General features: G+C 39.0%; 1 protein-coding gene across 7 annotated transcripts in view; it reads right to left on the reverse strand.

The window, feature by feature from the left end:
• ZZZ3 (zinc finger ZZ-type containing 3) overlaps window positions 1-20,106 on the reverse strand; it is a 42,796-nt gene that overhangs the window by 18,438 nt on the left and 4,252 nt on the right. For 5 of the 7 annotated variants that reach the window (XM_079982571.1, XM_079982570.1, XM_079982569.1 and 2 more), the window contains exons 2-3: window positions 14,747-14,897; window positions 4,359-5,920 (exon numbers count right to left, since the gene is read on the reverse strand). In XM_079982571.1, the coding sequence (XP_079838697.1) occupies window positions 4,359-5,869 (1,511 nt within the window). In that variant the 5' untranslated portion in view covers window positions 5,870-5,920; window positions 14,747-14,897. The remainder of the gene's footprint in view (window positions 1-4,358; window positions 5,921-14,746; window positions 14,898-20,106) is intronic. The other 2 variants (XM_079982567.1, XM_079982568.1) reach the window with 1 other exon arrangement.

Here is a 20,106-nt window from a genome sequence, read left to right on the forward strand (position 1 = left end):
AGGAGAGCTCAAGTCCAGGTGTGATTCTGTCAGTTTTGCTCAGGAGGAAGTTGGGTATTTAGACCCAAACCCTGGAATAATGCTCCACTCCAGCACCAGCACTTGTAAACAGGAACAACTGGAAAAGGTGTTTAAAAGTTATACGAGCTGGTGAAGAGCAGAGCTCAATTCCAGGTGTAGTGGTCTCTCTGAACTAAAAGAAATTTAGAGGATGATTCAGAATACAGAGAGCAGATATATAACCATCCAAACCAGGCTGTTGATCAAGGAAACATATTTTATGAGATATTTGCTATTCTAGTCTTTTAACAGTTTAGTCAGCAAACTAAGTTGAACTTGCCTTTGGGAACTTTTAGTAGACAAGTGGAATAAGAATCAGTAATTATTAGTCACATGATAGATAACTTATTCCAAAGCTTTTTGCCTATGAGAAGATTGGCTTCATTAGGCCCAAACTGAGAATCCTGCCCTCCCAAATTATTTAGTTCTGTTATTGCATTTTGTTCATTTACTGATGAGAAACAAAGTACTCTGAACATGTTTAAAACCATTATCCTTTTTATTACTTCATGTGTTTCAAAGTGAATTCTGGCACACACAATTGGGTGTTCTAAAGTTGGGGTTATTGGGAGGGGGAATCTTTGAAATTAATCCAAGAATGAAATGAAGTAACAAGTCTTCTTCAGTTTGCTATTCTTTACACATACACACATACAAAGTTATTTTTACAAAAAAAAAAAAAAGGGGGGGGGGAGAAAGCATCTTTTTTCCATCTAGAGGAAATAAAATCAGAAAAAAAGGATTTGGCCATAAAAAGTACACACATTTTATTCTTTTTGCCTTCTACAGAGCAGCCAGAGCTGTTGTAACCAAACTATTCCAAAAATTATTTATGTATAAAAAATACTTCTATAGTGATTTCATTAAAAAATATCAAAGCAGTTTACAACAATTATATCAATACAATAAAAACCATATAAAAAATTAAAATCACAGATAATCACCTATTACAAAAGATATATTCTTAATGGTCTTTCTAAGCCTAGTGACATAGAAAAGTTTTCAGCAAATGTTTAAATGCTAAAATAAAAGGTGCCTACTGAGATGCCTATGAGATATTAATCCATATGTATCTATGAAACATTCTAAAAAGCAGCAGCTACCATTTATCCAACCTTTCAAACAATTCAACAATATCCCATTTCTGGGCAAGGTATTAGAGTGTACTGGCATCTCAGGCTCCAGGGGTTTCTGGATGAGATGGAATACCTAGATCAATTTCAATCTGGTTTTAGGCCTAGTTATAGGACAGAGGCGGCTTTTGACATACTTCCCTTGTCCAATTCCCAGTGTATGTCCCAGTTGGTTCTGCTGGACCCTCCTGGGCCACCTTAATGGGATGGGATTTGGAGACACTGTTTTAAACTGTCTTGGTTATAAACTGATGTGCCATCAGTAATGGAACTTCATCTAGACAAGACAGAGGTACGCGTGATCAGTCGGAAGCCAGAACAGTGAATATGGATTCAGCCTGTACTGGATGGAGTAACACTGCCCTTGAAAACTCAGGTTCAGTGTGGGTGTGCTTCTGGATTCTGTCCTGAGCCTGGATGCCCAGGTGGCCAGAAGTGCATTTGCACAGTTAAAGCTAGTGCACCAGGTACACCCACTCCTGCAGATGTCTGATCTGGCCACAGTAAGACACACACCTTATTTACATCGTGTTTGGATTACGTGGGGCTGCCTTTGAAAAGTGCTCATAAACTCCAAATGGCCCAAAGAGCTGCAGCCAGGCGGTTAACAGGGGCCAGTTATAGGGAACATATGATTCCCTTGTTATAATAACTCCACTGACTACTTCCAGGCACTCGTCTGTTTTCGGACACAATTCAAAGTAGCTGGAGTAAGGATTAGGTCAGCAATAAACCACCTGGTGTCAGTAAAGTTAGTTCAATATTCAAATAAAGCAAAACAGCACAGGCCTAGTGATCACAGCTACTCTGCCCAAGAGGCCTTGCCCCAATGAGGCAGTTGCAAGGACTAAAGGTCCCCACCTTCCCATTGCTCTCTAAGGCTCCTCCCCTGGTTACTTCCCCAGCAGCCTAAGGCTTTGTCAACTTGTCTCTCTTTGCCGTGCCCTCTTCATTTCTCTGCACATTCTGGGAGACCGGGGGGATAACTATTATCTTTTATATGTTTTTAGCTTTCTACCGGTATATTTTTTTCTGTGTTGCTTTAATTTGTGTAAACCACCTTCAATCCCAGTCTGGGAGGAAAGTGGGATATTAAAAAAAAAATCATCAACGAAAAAGGTATACCGGTAAACCCGCAAATCGCTTGGTGACAGCACAATCATCAGATATACAAATACCGGCTTCACCAAAGGCAATGCTTTAGGCTTGGAACAAATATTCAACTTTTATGTGTTGACTGAACATGTGCCAAACAAAAACTAAAGTTTTTTGTAAGGTGCAACACTGTTCTTTTAAAAAATAAACATAAATCCAACTTCACTTTGTCAACAACTGTTAACCACTAAAACATCTCTAGCACACAAACAAGGTTTGATATGACCTTTCAGTCCACATCTGACTTCCAGCAGTTCATTTCCGTTTCAAAATTATGCATTCACTGAGAAAAGATCACAGTGGGGAAACATCCATTTACAGAAAACGTAACTTAAAAACAAGGTCAAGCTGTGAATATGTTTCAAATTCTTATGAGGAAAAATAAACTGCAGCCAATTGTTGTTATTGCAGTTATTTCCACAAAATGTTAACAGGGAAAAAACACTATTCTAATCCAATTGCTTTTATTCAAAGCACATTATCTAATTCCAGCAGTAAAAACATCCATTTTAAGTGATGTGACTCCAAAAGTAATAGTACAGTCACTGATCCCAGAGATGAAAGACAATCATCTGCTACTTCTGCGTCACAATGTCCAAAGTTACAACTGAATGTACAAAACCATATTTACTGCTAGAAAATTATCATGTTTCTCTGTTCATCAGAAAATTAGCCTTTTAACTGGCCTTTAATACTTTAGCTATTCAGTACCCAGAATGCAACTAAATAAACACTGACAAAATGTTTAACTCCAAGAATAGGAAGACATTCTTAACATACTCCAAATCAACTTAATATTTCTTGTTGCATAAATAAGGTCTTGGGTTATTTACATATTTGACTACTCCATTATACAGGGGCTATCATTTAAGATCCAGAAGCTGAACTTCTCTCTCCCAGCCCACACCAACTGTCTAAGCCACTACTGATCTTGACCACAAAGCCTACCACACTTTGCTACAGTACTTCATTAGCCTCCTGTACCCAGCAATGGCCAAATGTGGGCAGGGGGGTGGTTAAGATGAATTTACTGCTGGATGTTTAGGTGTTGAGGATTCACATGGAAAAGCACTATCTATATACCTTGAAGGTTATATGCAGTTCACAAACCTTCCCAACCTCCACCTGTCAAAATGACAAGCAATATATTTATACAGCTAATAATGTATTAAACCTAATTGATGAACCATATGATTTTATTATGAGAGGGATTCATATAAGAAGCCTAATCAGCAGAACTTCTGCTTGCACAAATGGGGACTTCTGCTTGTGCAGTGGGGCTCCCCCACCCCTCTCTACACCCCACTGCATGCATCCCAAAATTGACTTGTGGAAGTCATAGAACCCCAACAGCGCACAGGGAGAGGAGAGAAGGGATTGTTTCATCTGTGCAAACTGAAATTCACAATGCTGAATTCCATGCAACATTACTAGATTTTACAGATGACAGTAAGTTTAGAAACTGCTACACAGTAAGTTAGCAACGTAAACCAGGTTAATTAATTTGAAGCTTATATATAAACTAATCTCTTTTGCAATACTATGTAACTGCCATAACTCACTGATAATTTATACACTCTGCTATGTATAGTAATATCACTATTCTACAGACTATTGTATTTAGCATACTAATAAAATGAAGTTTTCACTCAAACGTTGTAATAAAACCTGAAATGTAAAAGTCTAATTCTGAAATAGCTTTCAAAAACAAAAACAATGAAGTTTTACACTGCAATTGTATACATGTCTACTCAACAATAAGACCCATTGAGTTCAATGTGGCTTGCTTCTAGATAGATATAAGATTGCAGCCTTAAAGTCAACTTCCTGCTATATTCTCACACTAAAATAATATACTTAAATCATAGTTCTTGCAGAATTCAAGTGTATTCTAAAGAAAACTATTATTTAAATGAAATTACACTAAGGCAGATGTAATAATATTTGAAAAACTAGGGGCTTGAATAACAAACAAAAAGCAGAATCCATGGTTACCATAGTTACACATACTCTTTGTTGTGTTTCAATGCCACATGATCTGATTCAAAGAAATACACATCAGGCTCTTCCTCTTCCTCTTCTACAGCATGAAGATTGGCACTCTCTTTGGCAGATGGTAGGGATCCAGTAACAAGTCTAGCCTCTGGGGGTGGTTTACTTAGTCCTTCATCTATATATTCCCCGGAATCACAACTTCTCTCTTTCTCATTCAGAACAGTATCTGTGTTTACAGAAGACCCATTGATATTGGTAATACTTGATTCTACATTCGTTTCAGCGGCACTGTGATTGTTCTCCTCAAGCTGTCCATTTTCTCTACATGGAGAGTTATGTTTAGTAGGGCTACCTTTTGCTGCGCCCACCCTCCATGGTGATGTTCTCAGTGTGTATCTGTGTTCTTGAGGTTCTGACACAGATGCAATTTGAGTGGAAACACAGTCCAAAACAGAAACTGATGGTTCAGGTTCACCTGAGACTGATGTAGTGTCATGACAATTGCCCAGGTTGCTGTTGGTTTTTTCAGACTGTTCTTTTGAGGCACTGCTATCACCCACCACGTCTACTTCCTCCTCAGAATCCCTTAATAAAGGTGACTGGATTTCAGAAGAGGACCCCGTACCCGTACCTGACTCATGTGCCTGATTAGTAGTTTCCTCAGGCAAGCAGTTGTTTAATTGTTTGTGGTCCTCTAATGTTAACTGTTCTTGTGAATTTGTGCAAGGCACACTGTGGTCAACAAAACTGTCCTCTTTATTTCTGTTGAGAAAAAATGATGAGTGGGCCAATGCATTTCCATTTTCTGCAACATCTTTTTCCTTAGATGAACAGGAAACAACATTGTTTTGTGCAGTATTCCCGTCAGGCTGACAGTTGTCACACTTTGCAGCATTTGGACCTCTCCCATCAACTCCATTGACAGTCTGACAACCTGCAAGTTCTTCGGATACTGAGAAACTGTTAATTCTTTCTGCACAAGCATTCACTTTTTTAACTTCCCTTTTATCACTATCGTCCAATATAAGACATCGACAAGCTCGTTTAGCTCCTGGAGTGACTGCAGCATTGTCTGGTACTGAACTCTTGCGTTCCAATCGTTCCTTCCCTGTTTTAGAGGACAACACTTCTTCTGAACTGTTTTGTCCCTCTGAACGCAGGCAGCGCTTAACTCGCTTTAAAACTGGTGAATGAGGTTCCCCTTGTTTCTTCTCACAATTGTCCACAATTTGTTTCTCAACACTATCCTTTTCTGAAGCTGATAGTCCCCTCTTTCGAGGGCTTACCCATGATTCCCTAGAACTTTGCTGTTTCACATCGTTACTTCGTGCGCTGTTATTTCCCTTTTGAGTCTGCAGAGATTCTGGTTTCTTCTTTGGTGATCTTGATCTTACTTGTGGAAGAGAAGAAACTTCCTCTGGATGAGCGATGCTACGATTTCTTAAAGTTCGGCCACAAAAATTTTCATCCAAACCATTTAACCCTACTGTTGATCTTGTGACACGAGTAGATCGAGAAGCAGCCATACTATGGCAAGTCCCTAAAGTATGTTCCTCATGATCCACTCATTCCGAAACCTTCAAAGAAAGGTAAATAAAACAATGAGAAAAAGCATTGTCTGTAGTAGAAAATATGCTAACATTTCAATTTTATGACTAAATAAGGATCTCTATTATGGTAGTTTCCTTGTGACAGCAGGGCAATCATCTAAATTTCTTAGCATATGTTAACACTAACTGCTCAATATTGACACTACTATTTATATAACAGAGGGTCAGAAAAAGGTTTTGACACTAAAGCAGGTTTATAAAATGAAAATCATTTTCTTTCAGTTAAGCCAAACAGAAAAGTTACATAAACATTGTTTCTGGCATTAAATGAACAGGAAGGATTTCTAATGCATTTAAGAGAAAATACAAAAAGGTTCTATCTAACTTCAACAGTATTTTTCAATTTATAATTCAAAAAAGGACTAAAAATCTACAACTCAAGCTGTGAATCATCTACTTCTACACTCATAACCCAAAAGGATATCCTATGACTAAAGCAGGAGTTGAAAATTTTGTCCAGAGGCATGTTGCAAACATGCTTATCATTTCTGCACACACTTTAAGATGAAAGTCAATTACTGGACTCATCTCCCAAGACAATTTGCTCGTTTCAAGCAAAACCACAGTGATGAATTTCATCATTTGACTGCAGAAAAAAACAAAACAACCCATAAAGGTTGTCTACTCTTATGGCTCAGCACTGAGTCAACCAATACAGTCTGTTAATAGAACTGGAGCAAGTAAAGGAAATAAGCATATGTATATAAATTTGTCTAATCAAAGACAGTCTGCTTGAATTCACTGCTAATTCTAAGCTTTTAAAAATGTACAGGAATATATTTCACAATGCTTTCCTTTATTCACAACTAGAATCTCGTCCACTAATGATAGGGTCTATCATCATCCCTAAAAGTTGCATCAGGTTTTACCTTTGGGGATAAAAATTCCCAGGCTTCAAGTATGTTGGAACGGGGCTACATGATTCCTGACAAAGACCTGGTGGGTTCTTAAAACAGAACCTCACAGTTATCTCTCCTATGCTTGGTCCTTATGTTAACTCAGTGGCATGTGACTCCCTGTGCCTATGAGTCCTATGCCACTGGTGTAATATAAGAAGCCTAAGACCATGTGGGATATACTATCACTTCTCTTCCTTGTGCCAAGGTCAATCCTTGGAAAACTGAATTACCGTATTTTTCGTCCCATAGGGCACACCGGCCGATAGGACGCACCTACTTTTTTGGGGGGGGGGGATAAAGGAAAAAATTTTCCCCTTTATTTCCCCCCCCCAAAACCAGGTCGGGGAATCCAAACCAGATCGGGGGACAGCCTCCCCACTGTCCCCCGAGCTTGTGGGGCTGGCGCTGCGGAGAAGTGCGCTTCTCCCCAGCGCCAGCCTCCAAACCAGGTCGGGGAACAGCGGGAAGGCGGAGCTGTCCCCCGAGCTTGTGGGATGCAGGCTGCTGCCCGCAAGCCTTGCGGACACCTGTACGAAGCACGGGGCACCCTCCGGAGGGCGCCCCGTGCTTTGGGCTGCTGCCTGCAAGACTTGCGAGCCCGCGGGAACTCCCACCGGGCTTGCAAGGCTTGCGGATAGCTTCCTGAAGCCTGGAGAGCTAGAGGGGTTGGTGCGCACCGACCCCTATCGCTCTCCAGGCTTCAGCGAAAGCCTGCATTCGCCCCATAGGACGCACACACATTTCCCCTTCATTTTTGGAGGGGGAAAAGTGCGTCCTATAGAGCGAAAAATACGGTAATGCTTGTGTCAGGAGGAGCTGCTGACAAAAACAAATCAACAAGTCAACAGTGAATGAGTAGAAGATCATATATGCCTCTAATTCAAAACTTGTCTACTGAAACTAGAAATAAAGACAGTGGAAAAATAAGGCAAATGGGGCTTAAAAAATTATGCACATTTACTCAGCAGTAAGCCTCATTAAACTTAGTGAAACTTGCTTCAGGGTAATCCTGTACAAGACTGGACTGTTACTATTTTATACCACAGTTTCACTCTAAGTTAAAACTGATAGATATCAAGATGTACTTAATTGACTGAGTCTCATGTACAAATCAACTGCACTAAAAACCAAAGTTAATGGATGAAATAATTTAGCAGGATAAGACACAATCATAATCAAATGGAACATCAAGATTTTTTTAAAAAAAAAACCTAGGAGAAACTAGGACGGGATTCTAAACTCCAGTGACTTCGATATCTTATGGAATAAGATGGTAGTCTCTGCTTCATTTTCAGAAGGTTTTATAAGCTAAATAATATAAACATATTAAGCAACAGAGAGGCTCCCTAAATCACTTATAAATACTAGAATTATAAGAATTTTGGAATAATAGTGGAAGTAACTTATAAATTTAGGGAACATGGATCATAGATCTGTACACAGACATAAATAAAACCAAATTCTAATGCAAAATAAATTATACCCACTTCTAAATTGTAAAAATTGTCCAAGCGTTAAAGTCATTTCCTATTTTTTCCATTAAAGAGATGGACTGCTGGGAAAACAAATGTTGAGGCTCACGATTTTGATCTATGTGATACAACTACTCTCATACCCTTTCTCAGGAGAAAAAACTGTGATAAATTATGTCCTTTTAGTGGGAACAAAGTAGGCCCTACAAAAAAACAACAACACCTTGTATATGAATGCAAAGAAAACAGCTAATGTAACTCCTTGCAAATGAAAGGAACATTTGTTTCAAATTATCCAGTTTAGTGAGGTGTTTTAAAGGAGTATTCTGCTCATCAATGTAAACATGCTTCAAAAGCTAGTATGTGTTATGTATTAGTTTATTTTTATTTCATTTCTTTGGTGCTTTTTTCGTCACTTTTTTCTGTTATTTGATTTAATAAGTACTGGATTTAATGAGTACTTGTAATTCTTTCTTTTTTCTTTCTTAGTTGTTGTTTTAAATGGTTCTGTTTTTCCTTTGTGACAAATGAAATTTAATAAAAAGAATATAAAAAAACAAAAACAAAAGCAAAATCTGAAATACTTAATGCAAATATTTTATTTGGGAGAATGAAATGTTTGTTTTCCTATCTTCCAGAAAGCCATGATATCAAGGAAGCAAAGCCTAGATGAGATAATCCTAAATGTCTGGTGCACGAAGCATACTATATGGGAGGGATGGACAACAAATGGCCCTTCAAATGTTGCTGGACTATTACATTAACTGGAACTGGTGAGAGTTCAACAACATCTGGAGGGCTACAGGTCCCCATCCCTGCTACATGGAGTCTAACCACAATGGAGAATATTATTTGTCCCTAAAACTGAAAATATACATTATTCATTAAAATTTAACAAGGGATTCTGAACTAAAGTTACTGGGTTTGGCAATAAGCAAATGCTCTGATGTTTTGATCAAGAAAATAAATTGTTGTATACTTCAAATGGTCTATCCTTAGTAATCAAGCTGTAGCTGAACTGGATTTCTGGATTTATCATGTCACACCTTTCCAACCTTTGCAGTCCCACAACCACTGATGCATTCCATGAAGAATGTAATGACACAGGGAAGACAAGCCTGGCTCAGCCACCTGCATGATGCTGGCTTCTCTGCCAGAAGAACACTTCACTCCGCTTTATAATTGCCAGTTGTCCAGCAACTGCAGGGCTAAAGGGAAGTATAATCTACCCTGATCCATCAGTCTAAGGACAACTGGGATGTGTGCACATTGGGGAGGGGTGACTATATACCATCACCATGTATACCATCATCCAGCTTGAAGATCTTCATTGCAGAAGCCAGGGCGCAAAGATTCAAATAAATCTCCAAAGATGACATAATTCCCCATGGTAGTCTGTTTTGGAAATGTGGAAAAGACTAGTATGAAAATGAAGTTAAACCCCATTTTAAAGACCCTGATCATCTAGTCCAGGGGTTGTCAACATGGTCCCTACTATCCACTAGCGGGTGTTTCAGGATTCTAGGTGGGTGGTAGGGGGTTCTATGGCACAAGCTGAATCCTCCTTCCATCAAGCACTGGTAAGGAAATTTTATCATCAAGAAAGATGAATTAGTGGGCGGTAGGTATAAAAAGGTTGACTACCCCTGATCTAGTCCAACCCTCTGCAATGAAGGAATATGCAGCTGTCCCGTATGTGGCGTTATCAGCAACATTCACTAACCAACTCCAACATTGCACAGCAAAGAGCATGTGAAGGTTCTGCCCTTAGAACCAACTGCTTCCTTCTTTTATTAGAATCCATTCTGTTTGAAAGATACCTGATAAATTTAAAGTTTTGGATTGATTTTTGTCCATAAGGAACAATGCCAAGTAGAGAAATGATGTGGAATTTATAGGGAAGCTCTATGTCAGAAAACTAGCACATATTAACCAAAGTAGAATAAAAACTAGTTTTCATAAAAAAATTATGACTATACCATAATAATTCATATTCCACACACTTATATTTTATGAAGGGCTGGTTAAGATATGTTGAGATGTGAAATAACTATCTACATGTAGGTGTTCTTGGTATAGCAAGCAGCAGCATGTGGATTCCTATGAATCCATAAGCAAGCAGTTGCATGTAATTCCTATGACTGCTAAAAGTCTTTCTGAAGCTATCACAATCATGACAATCTAAGCAAGCATGGGTAACAAGGTACAGTACATACATATTTGCATTTCACAATGTAGTAAAGCACAAATTCCTAGACATCCGTGCAGAGGTAGGTGCTACACGTATATTTCCGTGAACAGATATAATTGTGTGCTTGATACAACAGTGCTCTCTCAATTATGTAATCTTGTTAATACTATCTTCTTAATCAGCCATTCATTTTCAAAATACTATGTATCCAAAGTAGATGCATCTCAAGCATTTAATAACAATGGGATGCAAAAAGACTTAGCTTTTAAATTAAATTATAGATAAAAATAAAATAGAAAGTGGTGACAGAAGGGTTTTAAGTCACCAGCCCTGGAATATTATTTATTTGTAAACCACTTACATATACCGCTATGGGTATAAACTGGAAAACCTGTCCTGCATGCAGAGCAACTATTTTCCTTGAACAAGTAGCTTCCGTAATAATCTTACATGCAGCCTATGTATGTAGTGCAATGGCTTATGCCATGGGTGGGCAAACTAAGGCCCAGGGGCCTGATGCGGCCCAATCACCTCAATCTGGCCCACAGACAGGCCGGAAATCAGCATGTTTTTACATGAGTAGAATGTGTGCTTTTATTTAAAATGCATCTCTGGGTTATTTGTGGGGCATAGGAATTCATTCATTTCTCCCCCCCCCCAAAAAAAAAAATAGTCCGGCCCCCCACAAGGTCTGAGGGACAGTGGAACGGCCCCCTGCTGAAAAAGTTTGCTGACCCCTGGCTTATGCAATGGTCTGCACTTCTATATATAAAAAGGCATGAGCAGCTATTGTCTTGCACAAAAAAGCATCTCTCTGGATCAAAGCCTAGGTCTTCAATTAGTACCAGAGACAAAAAGCAGGGTAGTGTGACATAACAATGCTAAGAAAGCAATACAAACCACATCCAACAACTTCCAGTTCCCAGGAGTACACTCTGCTCCGTGTAACTAGTGCCACCTCCCAGAATTATACAGCATAGCAGGCAGCCTACTACAGAAACTGGGTGTAGCTTATGTCTGAAGTTGTTACTTTGCAAAACTTCTCTACAGAATACTCAGTCTGTTCAATACATTTTTCATTGTACAGAAAAGCTCAAAATAATTTTAACAGCCACAAGTCTAACAATGCTGGCAACGTAACTCCTTTCTAAAAAGTGACTAATCTCATGCAAGAAATGCAGCCTTTCTTCTTAATATACCATGCTTTTAAATACTAGGGTTAAACAGCAGGCAATACCCATTATCAATTATGATCCAAACAACCACATATATTGGGGATTTTCCTTGGGATTTGTATAAAAAGAGATCTATTTCCACTAAAAATGAAACAGAACAAAGATAAACAAGTTGTCACCTTAAGTAAATGATGGCACTATGTAGATTGGAGAAATATCTCAATTATATTACACTGCATTATAAGTTATAGCAAACAAGTGAAACCTGAAAAAAGATTTTCAGTGCATCCTCGTCTCCTAACAGGAACAATCCAGGCAGGGGTTCTTGCTAGGCAGGCATGACCTCCTCCAGGATTATATAAGCTATAAAGAGCTCCTAACTCAGGGCATTCCTCTTCCCCACTAGTCCTGTGCGATATCTGGTTTTCAACGTTTTGATATATCACTAGCTAAACATCATCATACAGTGGTACCTCACAACTCGAATGGCTCCATTCTCAAACAGTTCAGCTCCCAAACGCCGAAAACCTGGAAATGCTCTGGTTTTCAAATGTTCTTCGAAACATGGAAGTCCGATGTGGCTTCCACTGTGCAAAAACAGAGCTGTTGGCCAATCGGAAGCTGCGCCTCGGAACTCGAACGTTTCAGAAGTCAAACAGTCTTCTGGAACGGACTACATTCGAGTTCTGAGGTACCACTGTATAATGATATATCACAATGTCTCAAATAAGGATGGAAGTATGCAGAGGCAAACAGTTGAGCTGGGCAATATCTGGTTTTCAACATCGCAATGTATCACCATCTCTGAAATAAAGATTTTCTTGCATCGTGATTTTTGCATAGTGCATGTATGTGTACACACACACACACACACACAGAGAGAGAGAGAGAGAGAGAGAGAGAGAGAGATTTGTGGTATACTGCTGGGTCAAAAATTATGAAACTGATATAATGATATAGACTTCAAACCGGTTTTGAATAATATATTATATATCGCCTAGCCCTATTCACCATACACCCACACTCATTTTATTTTTCCAACTGGTACAATGGTACCTTGTTTTGAGTCCGGGATCAGTTCCGGAGCACTGGACGCTCCACGAAAGGGACGCTCGACAAAGTGCTGCTCTGCACATACACGCGGAGCGGTTTATGCTTCTGCGCAATTTAGCGCTTCTGCACATGCGCGAGTGGCAAACCCAGAAGTAACCTATTCCGGTACTTCTGGGTTTTTCGCGGACATTCACCAAAATGGATGGTCGACGGGGCGGACATTCACGGAGATATTACTGTACTCAATTTCCTTTTTTTAAAAAAAATTAATTTTTATTAACAGGCCAATCACATCACATCATCCAAATCACATTAGTTCCAAATTATACAGCCAAATTTTAAATTTTGTTGGGGTACCCATACATCAAGCTCCGCATGAGTCCAAAACTCCGAACGAGTCCAAACATCACTTATATGACTGCTTTAATTAGACAGTTCTATCCAGTTCAATCCAGATAGTCCTTTATTACTTTCTTTCTCTTCTTGTTGTTATCGTATATTCCTTTCTTTGCGATCTCTGATAATTTACTGTACTCAATTTCCAATGGTTTCTGAGCATGGGGTTGGAATTTTCTGCCCCTTAGTTCTGCATGGTTCCCCTGAGCATGCCAATATTCTACTTGTTTTTCAGTGGACCCATTTATACACTACTTTTCCACAAATGTACAGTGGTGCCCCGCAAGACGAATGCCTTGCAAGACGAAAAACCCGCTAGACGAAAGGGTTTTCCGTTTTTCGAGGCGCTTCGCAAGACGAAAACGTCTTGCGAGTCTTGCGATTTTTTTCGCTCCCCCCCCCCTTTTTCTAAGCTGCTAATAGCCGCTTAGCCGCTAATAGCGCTAATCCGCTAATAGGGTTGCTTCGCAAGATGAAAAAACCGCAAGATGAAGAGACTCGCGGAACGGATTCTTTTCATCTTGCGAGGCACCACTGTACAAAAGACAGTTTACAGAAATCAAGATACCACAAAATAAAACAAAACTACAACCTAAAAACAAGACAAAATGTCTAATTATAAAATATCATAATTAGAAATATTCACTAGAGCAGGGATGTCCAACCAGTAGATCTCTGGCTGGCTGATCCTGGGAGCCTTATCGTGTACAAAAAGTTACAGGGGAAAGCTAAAAAACTCTGTGCAATCCTCCCCCTAAAAAGCTCAACAACTCTGGGCAATCCACCCACGCACGCTCTTCCTCCCTCCAATGACAACAGGTAGATCACTGCCAGGTTTTTTTATACTGTGAATAGATCACAGTCTCTTGGGAGTTGGACATGCCTGTACTAGAGGATGTATCACATCCCTGGGTGTCTGGTTTCAGACTTCAAAAGATTCATCCGTATAGAAAGTAATTCATAATACTAAATATTCATTCATTTTTTATACATGCAGATTTCACTACCTGAACATAATGCGTTCTCAGGAAATTGTTTGTTAGGTGAGCGTTCGCATAGTTAATTGATTCCTATGCAACAGTTTCTAATGTGTCCCCAACCACTGAATTTTGAGCCCAAAATGACAAGAAAACGTGGGGAAACCCAGGAAAACATTCTGAATCTTGCAAAATGCAAACAAGGAAGGGAAAAAATGCTCTCTTATTTGTCTGAGCTCTCCCCCTCCCTCCTTCCCACCATGGTTTCTGCTGAAATGGCTTGAGGACCAGCAAAATGCAAAAAGTTAATCTTGTTTAAGACTGCTTACAGTCTTGCATGCAGGTCCGGCTGTTTGGATATCTGATTCTGCAATATGTACAGCAAGTTTTGGATAGTAATTGCTTGTGTTTGGATAAGTGAATTTTTGTATAACATGCATTTGGATAGCAGGACCTGTGTGTATATGTAAGTTGACAGGTGTATATATATATCCTATCACAAAATGGTGTTTACATGGACTTCAGAGTAAATCTAACTGGTCATTAGAATAATTACAATAGCATTTAAAATATTTAATGATACAAGAAACCACAATAATTTTAAACAAATATATTTCAATTATTTCCTACCATTGCAAAAATGAATAGAATATGAACTTCTCTTCTGAGCTTTGAGGAATTCCAGTGTAGCTCCACTAAGCTTAATAGTCACCATTGCTAATGTCCATGATGCATGCCAGACATCATTTTCAAGCAATTTACATTTCTTTTAACAAGGATACTGTAGGAAAGAGACAACAGAATTAAGAAAAAGTCAGTGTATTTACTGTCCATATGGCATGGCATATGACAACCTTCAAAGTATTCACTCTTTCCTGTTTGCAAAGAATGTAGGTTAAAAAAGAGTAGGAGGGACAACGACTTTTTTATGATGGTGTAGACACTTACCTACAGGGCCAATTCCAAAATGTGGTCCCATGGGATTTCTGCTTTACCCCACAAGTTTTCATCTTATCCCCATGATGTTAAATACCTATTTGAATCTGCTAAGTGAAGTAGTTAAAGGAGTTGGAGTGTATTGTCATCCATTTGGAAATGACACAAAGCTCCATTTGACATTCTCTTCAGAGCCTGGTGGGAATAGATCACTGTCTGGATGCAGAAATAGAATGGGTGGGGGCAAACAAACTGAGATTCAATCCAGACAAAACTGGCACAGTTTGTAAGATGTTCCTCAGCTTAGATGAGTGGGATTCACCACTGCCTTAGAATGACCAAGGACCAAGGCTGAGGTTGCTACTAGAACCATCATTTTCACTGAAGGCTCAAGTGGCACATGTGGCACAGAATGCCTTCTAACAGTTTAGGATGGTATTCATTAAGACATCAAATGCAGGTGGATAATCTAGTTGACATAATCCACTAGTTGAAAAGCAGTGCTCTATGTTATCACAATCATGCTTTAATTGTTACAGCAATCAGTTAGCATGGACACTTGGTAAGTGTGTGGGGGTATGGGGATATATATATATATATATATATATATATATATATATATATATATATATATATAACACAGTGATACCTCAGGTTAAGTACTTAATTCGTTCCAGAGGTCCGTACTTAACCTGAAACTGTTCTTAACCTGAAGCACCAATTTAAGTATGGGGTTTCCTGCTGCCGCCACGCCACCGGAGCCCGATTTCTGTTCCTATCTTGAAGCAAAGTTCTTAACCTGAAGCACTATTTCTGGGTTAGCGGAGTGTGTAACCTGAAGCGTATGTAACCCAAGGTACCACTGTACACACATTGTTTTTCCTATTGTGAACTTGTTCAATTCACCAAAACACAGTATTTTTACCTCCCTATTACATTTATTATAGTCTTAAACTAACAAAAACCTCTCACTACAGGAGAAAAACATGGCATTTGGCCTCTCAGACTCTCACACAAACAGAAAAGCAATATCTCTAGCAATATCTTTAGCAAGGACACAAAAATTCTCTGCAATTCCTCTAATAAGTAGCCTCATTAGAGAGAGAAAGCCTCTCACTATCATATGACCATTCCCAAAGATACTATCATTTCCTAAGTGGTGTGAAATATACATAAATCACAGATTTGGTAGTTGAGGAGGAAGCATTATTTTTTCACATGTCCATAAATGGATTGTTTTGATTCTGTTTTCCTTACCACCAATTAGCAAAGGGTGCCTCCATGCTACCTACAGTTAAAATAAATACAGTGGTGCCTCTAGTTATGAACTTAATTCGTTCCAGAGGTCTGTTAAGACCTGAAACTGTTAAGGTTAAGACCTGAAACTGTTCTTAACTAGAGGCGTGCTTACGCTAATGAGGCCTCTTGCTGCTGCTGCGCTGCTGGCACACGATTTCCGTTCTCATCCTGGGGCAAAGTTCTCAACTTGAGGTAACTCTTCCAGGTTAGCCGAGTTTGTAACCTGAGGCATTTGTAACCTGAGGCGTTCGTAACTCGAGGTACCACTGTAAGTCACAGAACACTGCATTCCTCGTATTGCTAGTTCCAATATATTCACCCCAATAACGTGTAGGCTTTCTCCTCTTTTCAGTATTCAGCATAGTCAAAACAATGACTAACCAACTTCCTGCTTTTATCAGACATACCACAGGTAGCACAAACGCCAAAAATTTGTGCCATGCCAGGACAGGGCTATGGCAAGAACTAAGCCAGTGTGGGGCTACCTAAGTACACAGTGCGCACTAGAACTGTGTAAGTTTGGAAATAATGAGCTACAGTTCTTGAAAGTCATGTGATTTTTTAACCTCCCAATTCATTTAATATCCTTCATCAATATGCAGTATTCGAAGTAGAGTATAGATAAAGTAAGGTTTGCTTCATCACCTTCAAGAGCAAGAGTCTACAATATTCTCCTGGAAGTAATGTGCAAAACAGTTGCTGGCAGAAACTTGATAGCTACATTTTTACACCAAGTCAGATGAGGAAATAAGTTGTGAACTGTCAATGGATGGTTTTTTTGGATCAGGAACCTAAGTGCATCACTTTTGTACCCACTGCTGGGCAAGACAGGTTTATACAGAAATAATGGTGGGTTGGGATTAGTCACATTCTGGCAATATGTAGCTAGTACTCCTTAGATTGCCTGGGGGATTTTTTTTCTAAAATATGCTCACCCTATGGAAGTTCTCTATTCCAAAAGGTAGTTTTGTGTCATACATTCTAAATGTGAGAGAAGGAAGGGGGGAAATAACCAACATAAGAAATCAAACATCCAAATTCCACACACTTTAAAAGTAGAACTAGAGTTTAATTCCATTCCAGCCTCTTTTGCCAGAGATTGAATAGTAACTCATTTGATCTTACAAAACATCTAAGTATTTATTAGTTACATTTTCATGCCTTTGTGAGATTCAGTGGGCATTTATGATTTTTTTAAACTTATGTATCACTATCAGCAATGTTATCATAACAAACTGGCTATTCTTTGTTTTGCTTTGTATTTCCCCAAATACAAATGTAAACATTTATCAAATAGCTGTTAGCAACATTCCTCACAAATGCAATACAGTATAAGCCTTCCATTGGTCACATGAGGCACTCCTCCAAACAAGTATGAAGAAGCTGAATGGGGAGGTATGGGGGACCGCCCTGTTTTGAAACTGTCACTCCACCTTGAAAGGACACTTGCAAATAGTAAGTGACATCTCCTAATCCTCATATGAAGTAATAGGTGCTGGAAATGAATAGGAATCTTTACAGAGCCCAAAGTACCACTGCCATATGAGGGAGCTAGAGAAATTATTTCTCAGATGACTGCCTATTTTAAAAAGATAGTTGTAAAGGTGTATCTCACATCACATGAAGCCAAATGTTATCCATAACCCTGGTAACTTCTATGATAGATTACTACAACAGGCTTTAAATGTACATGCTACTTGAGTTGCTTCAGGAACCACAACTAGACTCTTAAAAGAGATCATATCTCATCTGTATTGAAAGAATTCTACTAGTTCCTGGTATGTTCCAGAATTCAATTCAAAGTGTTGGTCTTAACTTTCAAAGTGGCACCCAGGGGCACCATAGTACCCTTAGACACATAACACTGCACACATCAACACTAATATATTAAAAAAACAACACAGAAAAAATAGTAAGCTGTTTGGATTTTCTGTGATTTTGTGAATGTTTTGCATACATTTTATTCGGGGGCGGGGTCTGCTGTATTTGTTTTAGGGGAGTGTAGGATTTTTGCTGGCTTATGGGAAAGTTAATTCTTCTGTGAAATGGGTATTCTGTGGTGCCCATAACAATTTCTTAGATTTCCAAATAATAATCTAAACCCAAAAGAATATAAAATAATGCCACATTAAATTATGGGAAGTCATAGCTATTAGTAGTACTGTCTTCCATCTATTAAGGTAAGAATCAAAATGAGGAACAAGTCACCCAAACTGTTGGCTTGTTTCATAGATTGGGATATCCAATTGTTTGTCAGTCCTTTGAGCTTATCCAATATTAACACCAATCCAAGTTATACTCAAATGATGTCAATATAGAGGAGTGACCTCTATTGATGCTGTAATCAGTTTGGCCACAATAAGTTCTCAACACAGCAATGAAACCCAATACAAGGGTGAGGAACTATAGTATAGTATAGTATAGTATAGTATAGTATAGTACAGTACAGTACAGTATAGGGTTGCAGCTCTGTTTTCTGAACCTTGAAATAACTTTTATGTTGCATTGTAGCTTATGGATTTATTTATTTTTATTATTTGAACACATATTGAGAAAGTTTCATGCCAAAAGTAAGAAAACAAGACAGGCTATAATAGTAGGAATGGCAACTTAAAAACATATATATATATACACACATACATATATATACACACAGGGACGCAGGTGGCGCTGTGGGTAAAAGCCTCAGCGCCTAGGGCTTGCCGATCGAAAGGTCGGCGGTTCGAATCCCTGCGGCGGGGTGCGCTCCCGTTATTCGGTCCCAGCGCCTGCCAACCTAGCAGTTCGAAAGCACCCCCGGGTGCAAGTAGATAAATAGGGACCGCTTACTGGCGGGAAGGTAAACGGCGTTTCCGTGTGCTGCGCTGGCTCACCAGATGCAGCTTTGTCACGCTGGCCACGTGACCCGGAAGTGTCTCCGGACAGCGCTGGCCCTCGGCCTCTTAAGTGAGATGGGCGCGCGCGCGCACACACACACACACACACACACACACACATATATATATATATATATGAAATAGCTTACATGTATAACCAATATTGCTACACAATTGTGAAAGGCCACTCTAATAGGATATTACTATACGCTTGAAATGTTAAATTAAAATCATAGTTAGCCTGCGCAAAAAATAACCAGCTATTTCTGAATATATGGGTCATGTAAAATAAAATGCTTTCTATTAGGAGGTAACTGTGCATTAAATCTAGTTCTGAAAACATGATTAAATTATAGAAATGACATTAAAATATAAAATTTAAGCATGGGGGAATGATAGCTCGCCATCTTACTAACTTCATGCAATGTTAAAAATGTGTAAAATAGGTAAACATACACAGTTGATAAGCTAGAAGTCTGTCCAGCTTGTCAAGGCATACTGCAAGAACCTTCTTGGTTATCCAAAGAGGACTCTGGGTAATATATACCAGCTGCTTAATTACACACCTAACATGCACACTGTGCTATTTTAATGATAATTTTGTTGTTAAGCTTTGCCTAGGAAATATTTTGCGCATTTTCCCAAAACAAACAAAAAATTATTGCACCATCCCTAGCACACTACACATAGGTCTGGTTCACACATTATTATTTCCTACATTTTGCCAAAAAGGAAACCAAGGCAGCTAGCTATGATCATAACACTAAGCCATGGCTTGTTTGATTGTTCAGACCTAGAACCTTAACTATCACTTCTTTATGTTAGAAACCTTGATTTATTTTAATTAGGCTTACATGTGAATCTGGCACCTTTCCTTAA

Source organism: Podarcis cretensis (genome assembly GCF_951804945.1).
Source record: "Podarcis cretensis genome assembly, chromosome: 6".
NCBI lineage: Eukaryota > Metazoa > Chordata > Lepidosauria > Squamata > Lacertidae > Podarcis > Podarcis cretensis.